Consider the following 26,827-nt stretch of genomic DNA (forward strand, 5'->3'; position numbering starts at 1 on the left):
GGGAACCTGGGCACCTAATGTTAAGACTTTCGTCCCTCGCTTTCCACCGAATTATTGAGGCATTGCATGTCGAACGACACCCGCGACACTCTCGGCTCGGAGGAAAGTGGGGAACGGAGTGTCTCAACACTATATTCCCTCTGCCTATCCTGCTATATGCAAGATTCAGCGTGAAGCTGTATATATGAATAATTAAATCCCTTAAACCAAATATAGCTAAAGCAAATAATAATTATCTTAATTTAAATTTAAACGTATATTATCAAAATAATCTGTTTCGACCAGTTTCTTACGCCAAGAGCCCTCACCGTCACTCCCACGCACGTCGCCTTCCTAACGTCTAGTTAGTCTTTCATACAAACAAACTGTAAACTATTAATTAATTATTAAATTATATACAGAATGTTTCACTTAGGTTATGTTAATTCTGTTTTGAAACAAACTTGAGGCTTTCAATTATATGATTAGATTTAACTTTATTTTTTTTTCTAAAAAGAACTTACGAATTATACTGCTGTGATCTATAATTAATTAATAAAACTTATAAATAAATAATAAATCAGCTTCACCTATATCTCGCATATAGCAAGGTAAGCAAAAAGATTAATAATTTCATTTCTTCGCTCTGGCACCAGGGCAAACGCCCGGTGTTGACCGCCACTAGGTTCCCTCTGCTTACTCTGTGGTATGCCGGATACAGCATGAAGCTGATTTATTTATGGATTATATTTTTTTTAATACTGATATGCCAATTAATCAAAATTTCGAAACTAAACTTCAACTGACTAAAATTCTGAAAATAAACTATAAAGTATAGTTTTATCGACAAAAATTCACATTCTGCATAAAATATTTACATAAGCGTCCATTAGCATTTAAATTAACAGGAAGCAACCAACTCAGCTTGATGAAATATTGAAAAGTTATAGTAATTTTCTATCAATTACAGATACAGGTGAAATAAATACACGCTGTATAACGTCGGAGTGGTCAAAGGAGGACTCCCGCGGCGTTTGAACTCGCGACATGCGCCTACCATTCGCATTTAGTCATATAATAAATTGTGGTTTAAACTGTATATATCGACTTCGTTATATCAGGGCACAGCGACTGGTTGTAAACGCGAGGGTTGTTGGTTCAATTCCCATTTAGGGGGCCAGACTATATTTCTCATTACGTTAGTAAGACTCTGTTGCCTCGAATAAGACAGGGCGCGCCGTTGAATTCCGTCAATCAACTCAAATGTCTCAAAAATTGAGAGGACAGTGTTGAATGAAATCTCAAATTCATCTATTTTTGTCTATGCCAGGAAATGTCAAAATATGTTAACACAGGCAGTGGTCGCGGGCTCGATACCAGCTCGGGGAAGTGTTAACATTCAAGTTTACTATCCCTTAATATATCTACCATGTACAGACAAAGATTTGTTACGATTATATTTTAAATAGCAACTCGAGGTTCTTGCGGGCTCAGTGTGTCCTCCTCACCGGAGATAGCTTCCTGTAGGACTGACACTACCTGAAGTATTTACATAAAAGTGCTAGTTACATAACTTGACAGTCTAAAAATCCTTGTAATGGCTTAATTTAAAGAATAATATCTTGATTTTGATTACTATTTTGGGTAGCCAGAGACAACGTAGTGTCAATGGCCAAGAAACTCCGTTCCTGCAAATTTTCGAGACATTTTAATGGCAGAACGCGCTTCGTCTTGTTACCACAGCGGACAAATAAAAAATAATTTCGTAAAGTGGAAACCAAAAACCGTCGCACTTACAATCACACGCAACGCCACTGCGCCATGACAACCTCATCAATAAATGTCATTCTTTTTTTAGCTTCACGTTGTATCCCGCACATAGCAGGATAGGCGGAGGGAACCTAGGAACTTAGTGTTGAGACACCCTGTTTCCATGAAGACATTTCCATTCCTCATTTACTTCAAGTGTCCCGTTACCACAATGAGAAAATTAAAATTGTATTCGAGTAGGAATCAAACCACAACCTGTCGGGTTCACAGCACGCACGCTTCAACCCCTGCACCATGCCAGTCTCATTAATAAATTAAATTTTAAAACGTACATATACCCAACTATATCAAGTTAAATGGTCTATGCAGCTCCGATGGCCACTGGACCCCGTCCACAGGATTTTTCGCTAGAAAATTTCCGTTTCCTCAGAAATTACTGTTATTGTTTTGCGGCTTACGCTCTATCGTATCGGGTTCCGCATGTTTCTTGCCGGCTTTATTTAATGGAGCGGGTACCCTGTTTGCTCTCTGTATGCTGTACGTATTTCTGATGTTACTAAATTATTGGGTGACTTTACTTAAGCTTCGATGTGAAGTTATTTTCTGCATTATACAGCATATATATACACCTGGTATGGTAAGCCTGTGAGGTATATTTGCCCAATATTTAAAATACTTGTCGTCGTCTCCAACTTTGTTTCCATTTTTGGGGAATATAAAGAATTTTGAGAAATCTTTGCGCTCCCTTAGACTCTTACTTAACAAACATACTTAACTTCAACTTCATTAGTTCAGGAGCTATTCGTTATCTGTCAGTAACGGTCTCAATTTTTAAGGCATTGTGTGTTGAGTGGCGGATTTAAACGCTGCATTTAATTTATAAGGACAGAACCATTTAAATACCTACTTTTGGGGACTAAACCCACAACCACCGTCTCACATTAAATGACATCAAATTACAACGAATGCCTAAGCCAGTAGATACTATACCTACTAGCTACCTACTCATTTAGCCGTTTAGCCGCTCCACCGCGCGGTCGAAGCCGCAGGTGTAAATCACGCGACTGGGACGCGCCAGATCCATCACGCGCGACCGTGAAAAACGTTGCTCGAGCGCCGACTAACGGCCGTGTCGATTGTCGCGAAACGGTGTACTGTAGGCAAACAAAAAACTTTGTCACCACTGAAATACACCAGTTTGATTAAGATTAATTTTAATTAAAATTTCATTATGAGGCTTGTCGTAGGGGTGCGACTGTTGTGTTGAAAACAGTCAACAGTTGTGAATGGAAAAAAGGTAACTTGCAGCGTTAGGTTCCGCCACTGAACATGCAATGTCTGCAGAATTCGGCGGAAAGTGAGGAATGGAAGTATCTTAATGGGAACGAAGAGTGAATGTCTTATACTAAGTAACTACGTTCGCTCTGCCTACCCTGCTATGTGCGGGATACAGCGTGAAGATAAAATATATATTAAATAAAGAAGATTTATTCCTTTTTTTTACCTCAAGTAAATACAAAATTTTAAACACGGTAACATTATTGACTCAATGTAATCTTTTATAAAATCACTTATTAAGTAACGTGATAGCCACTCAGTTATTTATAGCCCACTAATGGTTTAGTTCAACATCCGCATACTTGCCACTTGACCGGTATTGGGTTCGAATTTCAGGACGTCCTTGAGCTTGAGGACCACCCAAGTATCTAACTGTTAAATTTTATAATTAAAAAAATATAATCATTAATAATTGCAATATAACTTAGCAAATTAAAGATACTACAAAGAACGTAGTAAGTACAGTACTAAAAGTACAGTTTGGATTTAGGTCTTAATATTTATAAAGAAATTTAGTCAGTAGAAAAATTTATCATAACTATTTCTACACAGTACTATTACTATTTATTTCATATTTTTATTTTCTCGCCCTGGTAAGTGTTGATGATAGGAGTATTAACTCTGGGTTTCCTGGTTCCCTCTCATATGTAAAGGGTATAGCAAGAAGCTTATAAAAATAAAAAAAAGCTTATAAGTTCTAGTTCTCTAGTTTTCGCCTAGTTTATATTTAAGTAATATATATTTTTATCTTTTTGCTGTCCGTACATCAACAAACGCGATCGTTTCCTCGCGGACGTCTGAAAAATTCGACTCGCGACCGCTACGTCACTCACGCCGGAACCGAGCCCCGACTGAACTGTGGCCTCTTATACTACAGTACTTAATTTGTAGTGACTTGTAGTGAGTGTGATGGTAAACGCGACGGTTGTCGGTTCAATTTCCATTCAGAAGTATGAATTATTATTATTTATTAATATTTTCATATCTTAGCTATCGTATAACAAGTCAAAGCGCGGCGTTGAGATCTGCCATTCGGAATAAATCTCTATAAATTAAGGAACGGAGTGTTTTGATTCTAAGTTTTGTCTACCTACCGTGCCATACGCGGGAAACAGTGTAAAGCTAAATTTAAACAAGAATTATATTTGAATAAAATGTATACTCGCATAATAACTAAAATGTCAATGTTAAAACGATCTTGTATGAAAATTTAACTAACAAACACGCATCCATTTTGAATAAATTTTTAAATGAACGTTTAAACTAGGAACAGGGTTATTTATCTCTTCATTGACCATGTCTTAGTATTAAATCTTAAGTGAAATACATTCTAGGAAGTAAACCGACCTGTAGCGTTACATACAGGCTGTAGGCGAATTATGTTTCGTAATTTTACTCTCCCATACCCCCTTAGGACGTATTTGGTTGTGGTGGTCACGCTACGAAAAAGCTTAAGTCTATGCTAATATTAGAAACACGATTTATTATCTGTGGAGTGTTTTAGCATTAGGCGTTATCTACCCTGCTGTATGCGGAAAAAAGCGAGTTACTGAAAAAAAATAACAAAAGCATAGCAAATATCAAAAATTAAATATTGAATACACGAGTCCTATATAGGAAGGTCTATAAATTGGTCCTTCGAGCCGGATACACGTAAAAACAGACTAAAAATATTTAATTAGCCGATATACATTTCATCGTATCAAAAGCCTCGGATGTATGTAATAAATCGCAATTTCTTTATTACCTCATTTCAATTCTGACAAGATAAATGTCGATATTTTTACATAAAGAATTCTAATATAAAATCGACTGCTTTATCCTCCAAGCCAAGCCAATATTATCTAAATAATAGAATCAGCAATAAAATTTACCTGATGGTTATTCAAATATCAGCAGACTTACATTAATTAGTTATATTATTAAACACTTCGAGGCCGTCGTGACGCAGTAGCACAAGGGTCTAAGTGTAAAGTGACGATTGTGGGTTCGACTCCCACTCGAGAAAGTGGAACAACTATTAGCAAAATAACAAAAAAAACTTTCAAAATCCATCAAAAACCGCTGAAAATTTGTGTTTTCATTATTCTAAAATTTAGATACGGTGTCGAAACAGTATAACATCAACGACCGCCACTTGCCAGGAACGCAGGTTATTTACATCGTCGCGCCGTCCCTTTCACTCTCCATCATATTATATAATGGCATCCCTTTTTTCCGTACGTGACTGGACATTTAGACGCTCGCCGTAGTATAATAGCCGGTTTGACAATAACATTAGTTCGTATAGGGAGGAGCATTGATTGCGTTATTGAAAGATCGACGTCCGTTGATTTATGACGAGCTGCCACTGGCCGACATAAATTCCCAGATAAAAACACATCCCTATAGTTAATTAGATTTTTTTTGCGAAATACCCGAAAAATTGAGTTTTTTGATTTATAAGAGCGCGGGCACGTGGTTTGTGTTTTTTTTGAGCTGGTGGGATGTGGAACTAGGTTGGTTAAATAATTTATGAGAATTAGCTTTGGAGCCTAGCTTGTATCTATATTAAGTTATGATTAATTGTTCGCTACTGGTTGCTTGCGACTTTACACGCGCTAAGGTTCATAACGCGTTTCATATTTTATATTAGATAACTAAAATGAAAAACGCGACCAGTTTCTTCGAGTGTGAAACGATGGGTTCGTTTAACACTGAAAAAATGAAATATTTTCATTTCATGTCTCGATAATTCGGCGGAAAGAGGGAAACAGAAGTGTTAAAGACATTTAATGTGTAAAGCAACTAAGTTCCCACGCTCCCTCTACCTTCGCCGCTGAACCTAAAAAATATCCTACGAATAAGAATCGAACCCCCAACCATCACCTCCACACTCTACCTCAACACCGCGATGGTGTATCCATCACATATAACACAACACACGTACGTACATACCCTCAGAAGTACGTATTAGAGAATAATGGACCTTATTTGAAAGTAATTACGATAGAGTAAGAGACAAGCGTAAGTCAGTGGCGGGACGGGCGGCTTAGTACATTTCCTTCATTTCGAAATTCTCGCTCACAATCATTGTAGCAATTTTCCGGGCATCCGTCGTGAGAGGCCGCGGGGGCGATGGTCTAGGAGGAGCGGCTTATTTTATGTTATTATTTATTTTATTTTTATTTTTTTTGTAGGTGGGTAAGGTAGGTGGTTAAATAACCTATGTATATGTTAAAACACTACTCGTTTTCCATTTACACTTTTAGTCAGACGTTTTTAGTTAGAACAGATCGCACGTCGATTTTTTTTGAGAGTCGAGCAGTTCTAACTTTGCATTTGGCATTCGCTTGCATTCTCTTGCATTGCAACAGCATTATAATTAGATAATACTTTTATGCATAATAAACGTTAACAGACTATTTGGAATATAATAATTGATGTAAAAAGGATGAAGGTGGATGTGCGTATATTTGTGGTCACGGGTAGACTTATATCACCATGAACTACAAACTTTTAAAAGTTTTAAATCAAAGATTTTACAAGAACACTACTTAATCTACTCAAAATGGGACAGATATTTTTAAGCAAAAGAAAAAAAAACAATACAATGATAATTTAAATACAGACACTATAATACCCTATAGCATCAGCCAGCTCCTAGACTACACGAAGGGGGGTAAAAAGGGGGTAAAAGGGGGTCTAGGGGCGCAGTGACGTCGCTCAGCGTGTGAAAATTACATTCCAGGAGCGCCTCGCATATCTATCACTTGCAAATTTAACTTTAGTTTCTGAACGTTGTTTGTGAGTTATATACAGTTATACATACATACATACGATAAGTATACAATTTTATGTGTATAACGCTTCAAAATCTTCATTTCGTTCACGTCATATCAATAGAAGGGCGGAAGAAAAGTTTTATATTGATTTATAGTGCAATACTGGTATTTTAATGGATTTTCAAAGTTCTTAGATGTACTTTTTGGGAGACTTGGGGTAAAATGGACAAACATCCATTTGTTATAATGACAATCTCTTAATAAGAAATTTAAATCTATTATTAAAAAATTCAACAAGTAGCTTAAAAGAAACATTAATTAAAGTTGTTATTTTTATCATAGTTTGAGACATGTAAAAATGTAAATTTACAATTTAATTACATAAGGAATAACAAATCTCAATTTCAGTTATATAGAAAAAATAACTAACCACGACACCAGTCAAGTTATTAAAGTAGTTAACGTTAACTTTTAACGTTAATAACAGTAATAGAAGAAGAAATGAAAATAAAAGAATGAGGCTTGAGTTTTAGTTCACATTATTATTGAATTAATTTCTCCGTGATGCCGTCTTTACACAGTTGCACAGCATCTGAAATCGTTACGAACGTGGATTCCATTCCCACTAGGACCATAAATTATTTTCGATTATCGCTTTGGAATCAAGACTTAACGCGGCGTCGATATCCGCCACTCAACACACAATGTCTCGAAAGTTGGGTGGGTAAAGGTGAACTAGGTTAATTAAAGTTAATACTAGGTTATATATAAAAAAAATATTAAAATTTGGATATATACTGCTTAGGGTGAAAAATGTAAATTTTGATTATATATTAAAAGATTCTATTTATCTATCTCTAACTTACGTTATATGTAGGTATATAACGCGAAAATAGCAATATAAAAAATACCCAAAACATAAATCGAACCCACTACCTGTCCACCCAGTGTCTCTTATTCACTCAACTACCCTTATCAAGATAAGGGTTAAAAAGTTATAAATAAAACTTTGAATTCTCATCCCCATTTATTATTAACACGTAAAGTAAGGACACATGAGATTCTTCGGAGACGTTGTCGCTTTAAAAATGTAGATACTTTAAAATTGTTAGCTTGTTCAACAAATTTTCCTTTTATTTTATTTATAGCTTAAAGTAGTTATGTGCTGACAAATGTTTATTTTAAATTTATTATTATTTCTAATGGAAATAGAATGTGTACTTAACTGTTGTTGTTCAGTGGAACGGCGTGTGAAAATGCGTTGGTAGTGATTTCGATCTCCATTTGGGGAAATTCATTATTTTCATTTCACTAAAATGGAGAACAAAACCCAGTCTACTCTTCTAAATACGGGAAAAATAATTAAGGTGAAAAGAAACTGTAAACTTCAATAAATATTTAAAATAACATAATAGTTTAGTTTATGGCTAAAGAAAAATAACAAAAATATTTAAAAAAACAAAAACACCGACTGCACAAAACTAAACAGAAAATAAAGAAACGCAATAGTTTATTAGGATTAACAGTCGGGACCTATTAGTAATTCTTCAATCATTAAAATTAACCAGGAACACCGCATATAACCCCTTGAATATACACACTAGAATAATGTAAGGAAAATATATATTGGGGATCGAACCCAGAACCAGTAGCGTTTACAGTCAATATTTTCGATATTAAACAAATGCCAACGATTGTAGCTGCAAGAGAGGTGGCTAAGGTCAGATGCAATACAATTATACTAAAGTTAATCTTTTAGTTATCTTCAATTGCCGTCTAATACTGTTCTTAACGTTAACTACTTTAATAACTTGACTAGTATAGTGGTTAATTATTCTTTTTACATAACCGGAGTTGACGATGGGTTGAAATTCGATATTTTTTGTAATTGAGTTTAATCAATTTTCATTTATTTTATTCATTTACATGTCATCATTTATTTTTTTCATCTGTAAACGCGATTGTAGGTTTCATTTCCATTAATGTCTCACTCTGATAACAAGACAAAGCGCAGTATTGAATTCCGCCACTCACCACGCAATGTCTCGAAAGTTTGGCGAATTTCGAGAAAGGAGAGACTCTAGGTTTGTAGACATACCCTGATTCCTGGCAAAAAAAAAATATTCCTTAACCACTCAAAAGTATAAACTTACGAAATTTGCCATTAAGCGTACATACAGGCTAATTTTATTAAGAAAGTCAACGAAGTCAATGCCGCATTCTTAAAAGAAACTCGCCTTTATCTCCACTTTTTATACCTTTTATTTTTTTAAGGAATATGTATATAGAACGCTGTATTGTCCATAATCTTTGTAACTATACTATTCTTGAAGTATGATAAAAGTAACAACTTTAGTAAACATTTCTTTTAAAGTAGGTAATTGTTAAATTTCTTTCTTTCTGTAATTTGCTTTAGAATCTCATATTTCTCTTACATGATTTATATGACTGCTTCTTCTATTGAGTTTTGACTTCGTCTATTAAGCTATTAGTCAGAAAGTTAGTCCAATTCGACTTAGGATATATGTGATAATATTGCCAATTATATATCAATTGCCTTACCACCATTAGTAGTTTCTTGTCTTCTTTTGCAGTCTCTCGTCCAATGGAAAGAATTAAAAGTTTTTTTTTAACTTCACTTTGAGGCCAGTCGTGGCGCAGGCACATAAGCCTGAAACGGAAGTAAACGTAACGTAAAGTAAACGGAAGTAAGAAATGGCTTATTTAATATTTTCATTGTGGCGTTGAGTTGCGCCAGTGCCTTTATGGGATGAAAATTGGGAAACGGAAGTGTTTTAATGGGAACAGAGTATCTTGACATCAGTTTCATAGCTTCCCTCAGCCTACTCGCTATACAGAGTGTAAATTGAGGCAAAAAAATCGCGGTATATCCCAAGTTTTGCAGTATAGGCAAATAAAACTCAGTGTCAAGGCACTCTGTTTCTATCTTTTCTTTATATATATCAATGCAAAAAACGATAAAGGTAGCGCCATCTACCGCGCGGTAGCTAAACTAAATGGTGTTCTACTTAATGGGTTCATCCAGGAAATATAACAAGAAGTTAATAACTGTTTAAGTTTTCCCAATTTTGTCTTATTTATTTGATGCATAATCAAATGCGCGAGGCAACATTTCGTTGATTATATTAGCTAATTTTAAATTATATACGAAATTACAAATGTACATGAATGATATTATGTTATTTAATACATTTTATGTTACTGTCTTATTAAAATCTTTAAATGTGCTAAAAATTTGGGATATAAAATTTAATAAAATTACAATTTTAAGCAATTTTCGTTATTTATTAAGTTATTTTATAGTAAATCGAGTTTTCATATTGAGGTAGGTATAGTGAGTTAAATAATTCGTACAAGTAGCTGCTGAAATAAACGCGTTCAATCAAAGATACTGTTCTTGTGCAGCTTTAGAAATAACCCACAATAGATTTTATTTCTTCACGCTTTTTCCCGCAATTGGAGCCCGGGTAGACAGTGTGAAAGTGATATAGAGATATACGTACTTTTAAGAATTTCATGAATTATAAAACGAGGGACCATTACCAGTTTTAGTTAATACTACGTTACTACTGCTAATTATATTTCAATAATCGGAATGTCTAAACATTAGGTTCCGTCGGCTACCCTGCTAAATCCAGGATAAAAAAGGAAGTCAATAAAAAAATACTTTTGACCTAAATCATGAAGCCTTAATAACGTCCGTACATTTTTTAAAGGGAAAAGTAATATTAAAAAAGAAAAAAAATACACAAAATTTAAAAAAAAAATCCAAGTCACCGAGTCGGGGAACGCACTAAATACTGAGATAGCGGCGGATCAAAGCTCGTTGGGTACATTGTACGCTAATGCGCCATTCAGACGGACACCATTGTATGGTGGTTTCTATAGATACGTGGTTGTCGTGGTCGTGGTGCAGCGAGACGACGTGGGACTGGGACTACGAGGGGTGCGGGTTCGATTGCCGTTCGGGGGAGTGATTATATTGTAAAAAATAGGCATAATTATTTCAAAAAAACCAATAACAAACAAACAAATATAACAAATGAGAATACCTCATCCTTTACGCAAAATGGCGTTCGTAATTAAGGCCGCGATCTCCGCGGGCGGCGCGTAGGTAATAAGGCATTTAGTTTTAAATTTAGCCAACGGCGATAATAATCGTTTTACATTCGTAACAAATTAGTATTTTAAATTACTTTTGGTTGATGATTTCCTTTGCGTCAATATTGCCTATATTACTATTGGGGGGGTCGTAGTGGCGCAGCGGTAAAAGTTCTGACTGTCAATGCGGCGGTTGTGATTTTGATTCTCAATTGTGGAAATTAATTTTAATTTTTTTTTTTTTGCTGTAGTAAGAAGATGAAAGGTATCATTGATTGCCACAATGTTTAGGAAATTGGGTGGAAAATGGAGTAACACTGGGTTCCTTCTGCGAAATCTGCTGCAATGTGTAATCGCCACATTTTTATTACCAGAGCAAAAATAAAATAACTAAAAAATAACTATCCTGTGTATAACTTCTTGCGAAAATTTATGATGATACCATTATTACTATTATCACTAATTCAGTTTAATTACAGATTTTAAATAGTTTTTTTTGTAGGCAAAGAAAACCTGGACACCTACAGTTAAGACACTTTGTTCCTATTAGGACATTTTCGTTCCTCAATTTTCCACCGTTCAGTGGCGGAACTCAACGCTGCACTTTGCCTCGTTACCAGAGGAAAGAAAGGGAAATATTAAATATTTCATTCCCCCGAGCGTCAAACAAACCCACTATTGGTCACATTTAGAGTCGCACGCTTTTGCCCCTGCGCCACGACGTGCTCTCCTCCCAATACTTCCCATACCAAATGTAAAAATTACTTTTTGCGTATTGCGATACTAAAAACCTAAATATTTATAAAATAAATATGACATATTAACATTCAGAACAACCACAAAAACATACAATAAATCACTAGAAGAGCCAAAATTTTACGAACTGATAAATTTTTGCATTTTAAATAATCACAAATAGCAACGCCCACGAATCAACTCAGCCTTGACCGTGTAACCGGTGATTTTTTTCTCCAAAAATCAACTTCTGACGTTTCCCATTAAGTATAGATACATTAGGAGAGTTGAGAAATAAGAAAATTTCATTTTAATTAGTTAAGGTTCGTTCACCGAAGAACAAAAGGATGACCCGCGGATGGTTGACCCTGGTCGTGATAGCTTGTAAGTCATTATTACATTTATTTTTATATATCCAAACGTCCATTAGACTCCATTCACAATAAGAGATCAAGACAGCGCATCAGTGCGTGCAAAAAAATAGAAAAAAGTTGAAGCGGGATAAAGCGTGAAACGGGAAAAATAGATATAGTTATTAAAATGAAAAGAAGCAGTTTTTACCTAAAAGAGCTTCCAAAGCAAGTTTTATTAAAAATATTGTAAAGGTGTCATATTCGTAATGAATATAATAAGTACTAATCTAATGTAAAGTATAACTGTATGTTAAAAATTTCAATCTAGCTTTACGCTTCTTCTTCTTCATCCTGGCATTAATCCCGGCTATTGCCAGGGTCTGCCTTCCTACTCAACCTACTCCACTTTGCACGGTCTTTTGCGTCCTCGATGGTTAGACCATTGGCTCTCATGTCCTGCATCACGACATCCAACCAGCGCTTCCTTGGGCGTCCCGGAGGATCCAATCTAGGATCCTAGCTTCACGCTGTATCCCATATATTGCAAAATGACTGTGGGAACCTAATCCTCAGGTACTCCACCTTAGGATTAGGTTCCCACAGTCATCTGTCAATCCCCATTTACCTCCCAATTTTCGAGACATTGCCTATTGAGTGGCCTAAATTGTTTATTATTAAAGAATATAAAAATAATTCATTAAACCTAATAGGAAACGAACCCACAATCGTGATGTTAAAAATCAAACCCTATGCCACTATTCCACATCCGTCTCTATACATATATACATATATAATAACCAATACTATATAGTTATACTATCTATAACTAATATCTTGTCTGTGGTCAGTTATCTGCCATCCTTGTCTAACACCATATCAATCAACGTCCGTCTCTCTCTGGCCATAATAAAACATAATTGCGTTTAAATGGATAGGATTGGCGATGGTGGATAAAGGCTCTTGTAATTTGCCTCCTCGTGGCTTTTATTAGAGGTTACATTCAAATATATTATGTATTATAGTTTATGGGGGTAGATATAAAAAAGTAAGTAGAATAGGGTTTTTCAGTTTTATTTTTGTAAATTAAATCAATTTCCCGCTTTATCCCGCACACAGCAGGGTAGGCACGAATCTAGTGTCAAGACACTCCGTTTCTCACTTTCCGCCAGGCTTTTGTCTAAGTGCCAGAAAAATGAAAATATTAACAAATAAAACTGAAGAGTTTGGTTTGGTCCAACATGCTAATCTCATGATTTACTGATTCGAAATTAAATATTCTTTTTATATTGTTCGAGACCTTGGAGAGCTTAACCGCCTTGTCTTATTAGCAAAGGGAAAATTTTAAATAATTCATTCCCCTAGGTGGGAATCGAACCCTCAATTATTGCGTGTACAGATAGACAAGTGATTTTATAGTTTTCCTGTGTAAGATAAGGTTACATAATATTATCACTAAAACCAAGGGTCATTTAATGAGTAACAATCATAAATATTTTTTCAAGCTTCAAGCTATATCCCACACACAACAGGATAGGCAGAGGGAACCTAGTGTTAAGACACACCGTTCTCCATTTTCCGCTGAATTCTGAAAGCACTGCGTGTTGAGTAGCGTAACTCAACGCTGCTCTTTACCACCAGAGCGAAGAAATGAAAATATTAAATACCTATTACATTTCCTCGAGTGGAAATCGCACTGCAAACAATCGATTGTGTTTTTTTAAATTAGAAATTAAGTTGATCCTTATATCTTCACGTAAAACGTATAAAGAAAAAAATACGAATATATGAATTGACATTAGATATAAGATATTAGGGTAAAGATTTAAATACGTTAATTAAGAGGAAGATTATCTATATCGAAATTTGTTGCGGATACTTAAGAAGGTCTCAAATAATATGGAAAAAGCTTTAAAAAATATTTTTTAATTTCATTTGAGACCACCGTTGTACAGGGCACAAGCGACTGTAAACGCGACGGTAGTAGGTTCGATTCCCAGTCGGAGTGGAAATGGAAGTGTCTTAATGATTAAGCTAGGTAATATTTTTTAACAAACCAAAATAAATATTCTACTTTGAACGTTAAGCAAAAAAAAAATTTGACACAGTAACTGCGGCATCACAATCGATGGACTTAAATTCAAAATCAATTGGAAAGAAAATATTATATTTAACATAGTTACACAACAACAGGTTAGTATTCATATGTGGATTTATATCGGTCTTGTGCAAAACAGCCTGTGGCGTTATGTTCCGCCTAACGGAATCAGAAAACTACTTACCTACCTACGGTATTGACAAAAATATTTTTACCCTCGTTACACAACTTCTTAGAGTTTAAGTTAAATTTTTATATCGAAAATTAAAAAATATATTGTCTATTATCCATTTCCATACGCCACCATAGCTTCCACAAAAAAATAATGAAAAAATATACAGAAATTCTCAAAAAAATAAATGAAACAATATAATACATTTAATACCTTCTCCAAGCAACGCGAGGGCTCACTCAATCAGAAATACGCCGATCAAAATGCAAATGCAAAACTGTTTTTTCCTTCGTTTTGCGGACTCGGGCTCGGTAACCTGCAACAAATTACACATTTTATTTTTAATTGCAACGGACTGACCGCCACCGGTGTGCCTTCGTTACCTATACTAGCTAGGTCCATGGCTTTACCTGTGTACATTTTTTTATTTTTATATTGTTCTAGGTTGATGCTGTATCCCACACGTGGCAAGGTACGCAATAGAAACCTGGCAATCTACCGTTGAGACACTACCGTTCCTCACTTTCGGACTAATTCACGAGGCATTGCGTGTTGAGTGGCGAAATTTAATACCGCGATTTGCCACGTTACCAGGAAATGTAATTATTAATTAGTTCATTTCCGCAAGTGAGAATCGAACCCATGACCGTCGCGTTTTGCAGACTTCTGCTCTTGTACCAGGACAGGCCTCTAGGGTTTTTTTGTCTTAAAAAGAAAACCGATATCTTGAGATACCGTTCATAAATTATAAAATAAATATCCGTGACTGAAAACGGCATCTCAAGATCGATCTCGGACTTCAGAGCGATGTTTTAAATACGATCCTAAGTAACGGTAGGTTTATATAAATCTATAGGTATACATATAGGTATATCTAAAAATGAAAAAAAATCAAAATGACACTATTAAATTTTTTGCATCTCACAAAGAATTTATATCTCTGATAGTAATTTTTTTTCATTAATGGAATGCAATGGAACAATGCTATTTTTATTTACTTTATAACTGAATTTAAATCCATATAAAACTTTTTCAAACAGATTGTTAAACATAAAAACAAAGATATTATGCTTATTGAAATAGGTGGTGCTAAACAAATCAATCTTGTATCAAAGCTATATTTTTAGCTTCACATTGTATTTCGCATATAGTAGGATAAGTAGAGGGAACCTGGGAACTTAGGCCCGTACTCATAAACCATTCTTAACTCTGAGATCGATTTATAAATACCGGCCTTAAAATTAAGACAGTCCGTTCCATTCTGCACTTTCCGCTGAAATCTGGAGAAATTGTGTATTGAGTGACGAAACTTAACGCCGCTTATAAAAGCTATCAATAAATAAGCAGGTAGGCACCTGCGGTACATTCTAAAAGCTCGTCTATCTCCATCTCCAAAGCTGGCAACGAACCTGTATGGTGTATGGTTCTTTAAATCTGGCGCTCCGAGCGTGCCAGTTGAGCACATATCACTTCGCCAATGTCACGTTGTATGGAGAAGACAAGAAGGAGGTTGCACGAAAACAAACCTGAATCTCCTCTGGTGTCGGGTGGTGTGGGGTGTGTCGTGGGCAGCGGTGATCACTTACCATTAGGTGACCGGTACGCTGGTTCGCCTTGTCTTTTCCATAAAAAAATAAATAAGATCAAAACTACCTATGTCTTTTTTATTTTAATAGTTGGTAAGTATATAATGTTATTTTTATAAGACTGAAGATTTTTATAAGATTATCAACAAAAACTGATTTAATAAATATTATATATTTTATATGTAAACTGTAATAAATAAATACTTACGTATTCTAAAGCCATGTGATTGGAATTCGTTTAAAATAATCACAGTGAAAAGTCACTGTACTAATAAATAGCATAGCTAACATAGGACTTGAGGTCCCCGTGGCACATGGGCAATCTGTAAGCACGAATAAAACACTTAACAAATAGAAATATACAATAGCTCTGATAACGAGGCACGCATGATAAATTTAATTTTCCTACCGTAATTAAAAAGCGTCATTTTAATAGTGTCTTCTGGTGGTAGTTCTATAAACTTATTTTCAAAAATATATTTTTATTAAACTAAGAAGTTGATTTACATTTTTATAATATTTTTTTGCGAATATTAAAACTATAAATAATAATTCATTACAGTACAATAGAAGTATTATAATATTCATAGGTTTATATATAAATATAAAGTACAGCGAGCCACCGTCTTCGCCAAAGGCAACTTGCCCCTTTTATTTTGAATTATATAGCTCAGACATGTGATTGGCCGGTGGACTTCACTACCTCGCATACGTTTAAACGATAATATCTATAATAAAAGCTAATTGCTAATATAATAGATTAGATATATTTTCTGTATGTTTTAGAAACAAAAGGTTGTTAGTTTTGTGTTTAATTTTTATTGTTTAATAAATATACGAGAACTTGATATGACATTACATTATATTTTATATTTTCATTTCTTCGCTCTGGTGTCGAGGCTAAGCGTGGCGTTGAGTCCCGCCAGTCAACACTTAAGACAGTCTGAACAGTAGGTTTCCTCTGCCTACCCTGCCGTATGCGGGATACAGCGTGAAGCTGATTTTTCATTTTAATATATTGACATCTATATAATAATAAAGCAATTTCGCTAATCAGAAAGCATAAAAAAATAATAAATTTATTAAAAAATGGAAATAAAATATATAGAAGTAGGTACTTATTTATCTACCTCGTATAATGCTTATTCAAACACACCAGCTGTATACAATACAACCGTGAACGATAAATTAACCACAAAATAATGAATAATTTTAGCACCTGCCTGTAACTATATTGTTTTGTTTATATTTTACCTTCACACGTAACACGAGACCTTTTTAATTAAATGTTATCATTTCTTAAAAAAAAAAAAAATATTGCATTGAAGAAATTTAACGAATAAGAGTTATCGTTATAGAACAAAATATAATTTGAATTTAAAGCACTGTTAAAATGAAAATAAAATATCAAACTTAACACTTCCACTTAATTTACACTTTTTAAAACTATTAAATTATAATTAAAATCTTAATTATAATGTCAAGATACCATTTTTCAAACATGTTAAATGTCAACTATTGCGTTTCAGAACGTAACGTAATAGCGAAACGTCAAAATAACGAATGACATAATCACGAGTGGTCGAGGCGCGCAGTAAATTACATTTTGTATCATAAATCTCGAAAACCTAACTGAAACTAGTTGTGAACTTTTGAAAAAAATAAATAATATACGTATTTCAATATGTCGTACGCTATGATACGACATTTGCGTCAAACAGCTGTATTATCTCAGCAAATAAGGCTCGAGAGTACCATGACCAACCTAACCCAAGAGGATTTCGTATTTCGCCCACCACTGGCTCAATGGAGCAAAGTTATAAAAGAAGCTGAAAGAATAGTGGGATATCCCACCTCCTTTATGAACCTGAGGTGGCTATTAAGTGATGAATTTGCTAATCTAGCCATGCATTTAAGAAAAATTGTAAGTAGATCTTATCTTATAATTTTCTTACAGACTATTTTAATCTAAAATTTCAAATATAGTATTTAAATTAGGGATACCTCTTTAAATGATCTTATACAAATATAGACATTTACATGTTATTTTTACATTTTATTTTTTTATCTATTTATAAAAAAAAAATACCTGAAATTAAATCTGAGTTGAAGTCACCAAAAATATACTATTTCTAAATGTATGATTTATTTTGAAAAATAAATTTATTTACTTTTTATTTTTATTACATAAATAATATTAAGTATTACTATAACTACATAATAATATGTGATGTTTTTCAAGGTTATTATCATTATAATATGTCAAGGTTTACTCTTAAAGGCAATACTAAACTAGTTTGAAGCCAACCTTTAAAATATTTTTTATAATATGAAGGCTCAACTAAGGTTAACTTATTATAACATACTCATTTTAACATTTTTAAAATATTGCTAAGTGTACACTTTGGAGAGAAAAAAATAATCCTAAAATTGATCCTGCATATTTTTTTCTACTGTATTTTTTAGAAACATACATGTTTAGAAACATATATGTTTCTAAAAAATATTAGGGTTAACTTATTAAATAAAAATATTTTAATTAGTGATAGATGTTATTGTGATGCAATAGAAAACTATAATGCTGTAAATGCAGTCTTGATCCCATAAAAAATAAATGTTAAATGTAAATAAACTTACTTTATTTCTCTTAGAACTACTTGCTATAATAAATTTGCATTTTTATAGGTAGGAAGTAATCATCCCATCATGAAAACAGCTAAAACAGTATTATACAATGAACAAAACAATTTACAACCATGGGGTCTTATTATTTTACTATTATCTAAAGCCATAACTCCTTCAACACAGTCATTATTGACAACTACACTAACAGAACATCAAAGAATGCTCGCTGAATTAACAGAAATGATTCGTACTGGCCATTACATACACAGAGGCTTACTAAACATACCTTTGGAAGAACGAGATAAAACCAAAGAAACATCAATTTTTGCAAACAAAATTGCCATTTTAATAGGTGACTATTTACTAGTTACGGCAAATGGAATGTTAGCTAGATTGAAAAATCAGGACTTGTCGTATTTAATATCGACAGCATTGAGAGATTTGAGTGAAGGTCAATTTTTTGGGCCAAGAGATAACCAGAATATGCCATTACCAGGAAAACCCATTTTGAGGGAACATGATAGTTTTAAAATAAATAACAAAACAGTGCCATTAAATGTGACAGATATACTGGGTTCACCAAAACGTGAGTGGACTTTACGGACTATGTATAATGGAGGGTCTTTATTTGGTCGAGGATGTGAGGGTGCGGTGTTGCTATCTAGCAAAAGTGCAGCTGAACAGAAAAAAGCTTATTTATTCGGCTGCCATTTGTGTTTAGCATGGCAAGCTTCAAGTGAACTACAACAATTTTCAACTAACACAAAAGAAACATTTTCTTTAGTAAGTGCCCCAGTTTTATTCGCATTAAACGAATTACCTGAATTGTATAACAGTTTACATAACATTAAGAATGTTTCTAGTATAGATTTTGTTGATTTGAAATCAAAAATTTTAAATACTGGTGCTATAGAAAAAACTAAACAATTGTATATAGAAAATGCAGACAAAGCCAGGAGCTATGTTGAGATGTTTGGAGACAATGAATCAGTGAGCACCATAAAAAAATTAATTAGTACAATATAAGTTATAAAAAAATATCCTAATTTTGATATAGATTTTAAGTGTTGGTAATATAATTTCTATTTGTTAAGTGTTTTTTATAGACAATTATAATTAATTAATTATTGATTTTTTTTATATCATATTGAATATTATTATTATTTCACCATATCAAATCATAGTTCCTACAGCATATTAGAAAAGGCAGCAAATTCAAATATATGCAAATTAGCCTTGAAATATTCACAATAAGTACAAAATATTATCACTTAAGTGATAATAACATATAATAGATAAGCCAATCTCAAGTAATATGGGTATACTATATTTATATTGATATATTATGGCCATATATTTATATTGATGATATTTGTTATCAGTTCTATAATGTAGAGCAGTATTTGTTTTCTAATATTTTAAGTAAATAAGCACTTTGTACTAACCAGACACACCACTGGTTGGTTTTTTCACTATTGAAGGTTATGCCTATCTCCTTAACGGTAGTATACCATCAGGTATCAGATGATCGATCTTTAGGTATTTCTCTGTATTCTTCTGTTGCCGCGGCGTCAGGGACTACTATGGCTGAATTATTCTGTACATCTAAATAATTCAGCCATCGTAGTCCCTGATGCCGCGCTGTATGTCTGGCATTGCTGATCTTTTTTTCTCTAATTGTGATAGGTATCTATCTCATTCATCCAAGATTCTTTTCATAATGTACTTCTCCATAGATGTCGAAGAGGAGCGGGATATGTTTAATTGTATCTACTAATATGTAGATTTGACCAGTCAGCAGTCAGAAAAAAAATCTTAATATATAACTACCTCGGGGACCGTTTTTCGTCATAACACCGACGTTAGTAAAGTAAATTGCGAAACTAGCAACCTAGAAAGCAAAACAAAAGAAACATTATTGAAAGGACAGCGTGAAAATATTTTTACAAATTTAAATTTTCTAAATCATTGTGTAGAAAATGTGCCAAGGCTAAATTAACTGTTTCTTAAAACGGAGACTAAAAGAAATAATATAGATACAAATATAAGTAACTCGAAAGATATTTTTTATTCGCCAACTACTTAAGTCTCTCGAATTAAAAATGGTTAATTCACGTTATCTTGGTAATTTTCTTTACATTTTAAACAGCAATTATATGATTTACAGGAATACTGAAATTTTGAGTTTATATTGAAAATGATTTAAGTATTTGCTTAATTTTAGATAATTACACATTTGACGCTTTCCTAGCACGTTTGTGACATTGAATACATGAAATCGAATCCCTCTGGGAATATCATGAAATATAACTACATCTCAGTTTAATTAATAAAAATGCTTTGCACAAATTCCGACGGAAATTTAAAACAAGTTACTTTCAGGGAGGGAAAATATTTAGAATCTTAAAAGGACTCAGTAGGTACTTTAAAAGATGGAGAAACTTAAAAAAAATAATGTAGCGTGACTCTCAACTCGAAACAGTCCAAGCGCTCATTGAAACGTTGTACATTTTATACTTTTTTCTAAATATTTACGTTTTTTTAGTGTAATAATACTTTAAAAAAACTAAGTTATTTATTACTATCCCATATATATATTTTAATACCTTGCATTATTTTAGAAGGAACATCCTGTTTAAAGAGATTTATATTACAGTACAAATTAATTGTAAATTTTTTTATTAATAAAGAGGCTCTACTTCATAATTAAAAAGTAACGATAGATAATTAATAGTGATTGCAATTTCCAAGTAATACTAATGTAATGCAAATTATAATTGTTTGTAATATATTAAAATAACCACATAAATTATAACAATTGTTTTAAGGGCTATTAAATATTGCTATTGCAAAAATTTGTTGTTGTTTATTAACTTTTGCTTTATTTTAGAACTAGTATGTAACACTATTTTAATTGTAAATATCGTTTTTGTGATATATATAATTTAAGCGATTGTTGTGTTTGTTATCAATAAATACGATGGGTTTTTAAAGTTTATTTTATTTTTCATTTATTATATGAACTCTCCTTATTGCTTTTGATTAGCACAATGAATAAGAGTTTTGATCATGAATAGTACATATTGAATAATTATTTAACAAATCAATATTCACTGAAAAAAAGTAATTATCATCGCTTGGTTCAACTTTATATGGAACCTACGGACTTTAAATATAATAATGTACTTTTGTCTGCTTTTGACTTTAATTATTTCAAGCTAAATATTAGAAAAAATAATAGCATAGTAATTATTTTTAATACAAAAAACATTATTAATTTAATATATTATTTAAATACTATAAAGTATATAGATATGCGTAGGTATGCCGTATACGGTATACCTAATAAGCATTGTAATATTCACAGTATTTTTTTACTTATGTAAGTTAGGCCGAGGGCCATGGCAACCTAATTTTAAGACATACTGTTTCCATATAACTTCCGTTCTCTACTTTCCGCCGGATTATCAGCAGCGCTTTGCATCGTTCCCAAAGTGAGGACATGAAAATATCAAATATTTCATATCTGAGTGGGGACTCGAATCCACAACCGTCGTGTTTACATTCGCACGTTTGTGCCCCTGCACAGTAGCCACATGCCGATTGAATGTCCAAAAATTCGCCGACTAGGTACTAGGACTAGGATTGACACATGTTCTATGTAATTTAAAAACTAAAACTACTTATAAGTTAAAATTATAGAAGTATATATTTTAATTTACTTACAATAAATAATACCTGATCTACGGTGCCGAAACGTGGACACTAACAGTCGGTCTAGTCCACAAGCTATGCTCGGAGTCTCTTTGAAAGATAAAATCAGAAATGAGGTTATCCGGAAAAGAACCGGAGTTACCGACATCGCTCGCAGAATTAATACGTTGAAATGGCAATGGGCTGGACACATCTGTCGAAAGACCGATGGCCGTTGAAGCAGACGAGTCCTTGAGTGGAGACCGCGGATCGGCAAGCGTAGCGTAGGGCGCCCTCCACCTCGATGGACGGACGATCTGAAGAAGGTTGCTGGCTTCGACTGGATGCGGAAGGCGGAGGATCGGGAGCTTCGGCGCACCCTGGGAGAGGCCTATGTCCAGCAGTGGACCCGAAAAGGCTGATTTGAAGATGATGATGAGAAATATTACCTACTTGTATTTCAAAATAGTCACGTGAAAAATATAAGAAAAAAATATTTTTATAAAGTCAACTGTATAAATTTATACGATTTCATGAATATTAAAACTCTGCGACATGATAAAATAATTTACAAAATGACATTTCAGAATACGTAATTGACGCGGCGTCGGGATTCATTTCCCGCGCATTTCCGCACCGCCATATTTGACATTACGGGTCAGTACCAAGAGTTCAGTCGCGAAATTTTAATTGAACAACACATCATCATTGGAAACCAGTTTCGTACAATTTTCCTTTAATTATCGTACCGACACTGGATTTATTTTAAGAATATTTTAAATTTCAATTCAATTTCATAATATAAAACGTCAATAAAATGTGAAATTTATGTTTGAAATGTCAAAAACGTATTTTTGCACGGTACGGTGATAAGTGCTTGCCTTCGTGTGAGAATAAAAAAAACAAGTAAATTACGAATGTAACTGCAACAGGCGTATTTTTAAATTTCTATCTCAGGTGTCGTGACGTAAAGAATAATACATTTATTTTTTTGTTTTTTATTGACGAGCTTGGTTATATTGTTAATAATAATTAATATATGTTTTAAATAAGAGGGTGTTGAGTTTAGCTTCTAAAAAGAAGAAAGACAGATAAATCTCTTTTTTGCATACATAGTGGAAATAAAACATTTTACAAGAGAGATAGGAATAGCAATATAAAATAACACATATAGTAAAACATAACAATAAACACATTTTGCGCATAGAGTAGTATGCAAAGGCGACCTTATTAAGTATATATTAATATACTATAAGGTCGAGGTCGGTAAGAAATTTAGTAAAATAAACAGGAATTTATTGTATTTATATACCTAATTATAAATATTATATTTAAATGAATTATTTATCTGAACACTCTTATACTACAGGTTTACTTAAAATGGAATCAGACATTGTGTGTGACCTATCCAAATGTATGTATATATATTTTTTTATTCTTATTATGGCCACTATTCTATGTACTGTAAAGTTTCGCTGTGTACTGTAGACGCCATCTTCTGAATCGCAACTCTAGCGTCCTCAACCGGAAATTTGGTACTGCATTCCAAAATGGCAGCCATTTCCTCTTCAAGAAGAGTCGTTAAATAGTCCAAAGATCTAGTTGCTCTAACGGCGTAGTATAATTGTTTATATTCTACCGGTCTTTTTTCTAATTTCGCTTCTATAATAAAGCTATAGATGGTTGGATATTCCCATATAGCTAAGATTACAGGCGCACCCACCAAAGAATAAGAGTATGGATGAATATAAAAGTCTTTTATATCTAAATAAAGTTGCCAAATAATTGCCAAATGCCCGCCAAGGACATAAGCATCTCTTTCTATACTTTGACCCTTATTTGCCAACTTCATGGCAGCTTGGCAACCCTTACCAAGTAAACTGCCCGATGTCAGCATTGTCCGCAAGAGCCATTCATTCTTTCCTTGGCCAAGATAATCATTTGAACCAAGCGTGCCAAGATTATTTTCTTTTACCCATATATAATCTTTCATATCATTACACGCTGAAATATAGGTTAATAATTATTTTTATACATTCTTTCATCGCGCATTCTTTGAAAATATAGGTGATGAAGGGGTTGTTTTTTTTTTCTATAATTAATTTAGTATTTTTGACAAAACAACAACACAGGAAACAAAACAGGAATCAAATTACTAATATAAATAATACTGATCAAAACATTTCATTACCTACTGGTCTGCTCGGCAATGGATTGTTATCATCATCATATTCACCCAAGAAGTCGCCTTCCACTAGATCTCTTAGGCCAGTCGAAATAAGTTCCGTCACTTCGTTATTATATAAACCTCCTAAATTCTTCAGGCAGCTTGCCAGAAGATAGTCACCTAAAATATGGACGCATATTGGTAAGAACGTATCTGCCTAAGCGCTTCTGGACCACGACGGCCACACTAGATATTACCTATATATTACCATTATTATTCATCCAAAGTTAACAAAATTTGTTTTCTATATCCGAAATAAAATTAACAAATTACCTGTAAGCAAAACAATTTTATTTCCATACAACAGATCCTTGTATTTCTCCCCATGCTTCTCCTTTTCTCTCAAATTCACCATAGTTTTGTGTATCATGTGTCCTATTTTCTTCATTTCCACGATCTCAGCGAGTGCTCTCTGACTATGAAGAATGCCTGAGGAATGCTTGTCTTTCGTATAGTCCTGGGAGTCGAATCCGGCTGCCTTTGAAACTAACAGGATAATGAGACCCACTGATTGCAGGTTACTTTTGGAACCAATGAGGAGATTTTTTGCTGATTTTAATAGTGGATGATTTGTGCCAACCTTAAATATAATATAGTTTCTTTAAAAGTTGATTCGAAAAGAGATAGATCAATAATAAAGAGTACCTCGGTCTTAAAAATGTTGTATTTTAGAACATTTATATTATATTAATATCTGTCATGTCATTTATATTTAAGGATTAACGATATAATTACATACCAGCGTAGTTCATTTTGGAAATAAAAAAATCATATGCCTATAATCGTTAATTTTAAATTGTTATTAGATTCTAACATTATTTATTTAATTGCATTCAATTTTATTTAGTAAATAATTAAATGTAATATGTTTTACGTATTAACATTACCCATATTAAATTATATTTGCTATTTTCATATTAAGTACTAACCAACTTTCTGAGATGTATGGCAGTGCTGGCTATCTCGTCGTTAAAAAGCCATCGCAGGTTTAGAAAGGAAGTGGGATAACCCACTATTTGCTCGGCCTCCGTCAAAACGTCGCGCCAGTCGAGCTCATTGTTCTTGGCTATATTGGAAGTCCAGCGGGAACAACTTAAATTGGGAGTAGGTAAAAATTTAATTACTCTGCCTACCCTGCTGTGTGCGGGATACGGCGTGAAGCTTAATTTATTTTTAAACTATATCATTTATTTTGTATTAGATTCCTGCTCGTCGCTTTTATTTTTTAAAGATTAACTTTTGAAAAAATATTATTTTTAAATTTATAACTTTACCTTGGCATCAAAATTTTAGTGCTATTGAAGATTTTTATTCCATTACGATGCATTGTAATATTTGCGTATGAATGAAAATTAAAATCTGTTTTACATCTGTCATTAGTAAGAGATTATTCTACATGTATAGGATATATTAAATAAGAACTCTTAAATAAGACTTGTTACAACCTCTTTATTTACCACAGATAAGCATAAATAAAATAATTACATTTCAAATATTACTGTTCTATTTAAGCCGATAAGCTTAGCTTCACGCTGTATCCCGCACATTGCAGGGTAGGCAGAGGGAACCTGGTGTTAAAGACACTTCGTTCCCCACATTCTGCCGAATTCTGGAGGCTTGCGTGCTAATGGCAGAGCTCAACAGAGCGATAGACCGAAGAAATGGAAATATAAACGTAAATAAATATTTCGCCTCCTCGAGTGGGGATCGAACCCATAACCGTCGCGTTACAGTCACACCCTTGGGCCGCTGCGTCACGGCGGCCTAAATAATTATTGACCGTGGAAAATGGAGAACGATAGTGTCTTAATGGGAACAGTGTCTAACACTAAATTTCCATGTTTCTTCTGCCAGGGTGCTATGTGCGGAAACAGCGTAAAATAAAAAAAATGTATATTTAAAAAAATCTTCATGTTATCTACGAGGCGTGGACCTCAAACTCAATACAAAGTACAAGTGCCTATATTTAACGTCGACTCGTTAGCTCGTCGCCCCCCACCGGGCGCGTGATAGAAAACATTGTTCACGTAAAATATAACCACCTCTTTAAATATATTTATACGTTTTATATAAGAATGTAAAGTTTATGCTCAACTTTAACTTATATTTATTATTAAGTTTCCCTTAAACCCTTAAATGTTATAGGATTCTGAAGGAATTCTGCAATTTTATTTATTCGACATTACCATTTCACACTGTTTTTGTCGTACCTACAAATAAAATAGAAAACGACATTATTATATTTTTAATATAATGGTGTATTTTGAACAATAAATTATATAAGTAAATGCGCACGCGCATGCCTCGTTATCATTTCCGTTGACATTTAACGCTACTATAGAATTCTTAGTAACCACAATTGCACACA

The 26,827-nt window shown here is 33.6% G+C and overlaps 2 protein-coding genes and 1 long non-coding RNA gene across 3 annotated transcripts; 1 reads left to right on the forward strand and 2 right to left on the reverse strand.

Annotated features, from left to right (window-relative positions):
- Window positions 1-2,000: 2,000 nt before the first annotated feature.
- Window positions 2,001-16,331, reverse strand: LOC146537037 (uncharacterized). Its single transcript, XR_014878189.1, has 3 exons — window positions 16,123-16,331; window positions 14,542-14,644; window positions 2,001-2,903 (listed from the first exon to the last, which is right to left on the reverse strand). It is a non-coding gene; the product is annotated as an uncharacterized LOC146537037 (long non-coding RNA).
- Window positions 16,332-17,470: 1,139 nt separating this feature from the next.
- On the forward strand, window positions 17,471-21,535 carry LOC146537038 (all trans-polyprenyl-diphosphate synthase PDSS2-like). Its single transcript, XM_085189398.1, has 2 exons — window positions 17,471-17,838; window positions 18,600-21,535. Exons 1-2 carry the CDS (start codon window positions 17,599-17,601, stop codon window positions 19,563-19,565), a joined length of 1,206 nt encoding a protein of 401 aa, XP_085045524.1. The 5' UTR covers window positions 17,471-17,598; the 3' UTR covers window positions 19,566-21,535.
- A 2,147-nt stretch (window positions 21,536-23,682) lies between these two features.
- On the reverse strand, window positions 23,683-25,786 carry LOC146537039 (all trans-polyprenyl-diphosphate synthase PDSS2-like). The gene is made up of 5 exons (XM_085189655.1): window positions 25,734-25,786; window positions 25,389-25,551; window positions 24,733-25,039; window positions 24,424-24,579; window positions 23,683-24,236 (listed from the first exon to the last, which is right to left on the reverse strand). The coding sequence occupies exons 1-5, from the start codon at window positions 25,784-25,786 to the stop codon at window positions 23,683-23,685; spliced, it is 1,233 nt and encodes a 410-aa protein (XP_085045781.1).
- Window positions 25,787-26,827: the final 1,041 nt, after the last annotated feature.

The sequence above is a fragment of the Heliconius melpomene genome, chromosome 8 (genome assembly GCF_056956725.1).
Source record: "Heliconius melpomene rosina isolate 202511_hmr_F chromosome 8, ASM5695672v1, whole genome shotgun sequence".
NCBI lineage: Eukaryota > Metazoa > Arthropoda > Insecta > Lepidoptera > Nymphalidae > Heliconius > Heliconius melpomene.

What these genes read in the sequence shown, in the direction of transcription:
- LOC146537038 (XM_085189398.1), top strand. Translation starts at nt 17,599, where the DNA reads ATGTCGTACGCTATGATACGACATTTGCGTCAAACAGCTGTATTATCT. An exon ending in CCATGCATTTAAGAAAAATT is followed by an intron (nt 17,839 to 18,599) that starts GTAAGTAGATCT and finishes GCATTTTTATAG; the next exon opens with GTAGGAAGTAATCATCCCAT.
- LOC146537039 (XM_085189655.1), bottom strand. Translation starts at nt 25,786, where the DNA reads ATGCATCGTAATGGAATAAAAATCTTCAATAGCACTAAAATTTTGATG. An exon ending in ACTAAAATTTTGATGCCAAG is followed by an intron (nt 25,552 to 25,733) that starts GTAAAGTTATAA and finishes TCCCAATTTAAG; the next exon opens with TTGTTCCCGCTGGACTTCCA. An exon ending in ATTGCCGAGCAGACCAGTAG is followed by an intron (nt 24,237 to 24,423) that starts GTAATGAAATGT and finishes CCTATATTTCAG; the next exon opens with CGTGTAATGATATGAAAGAT.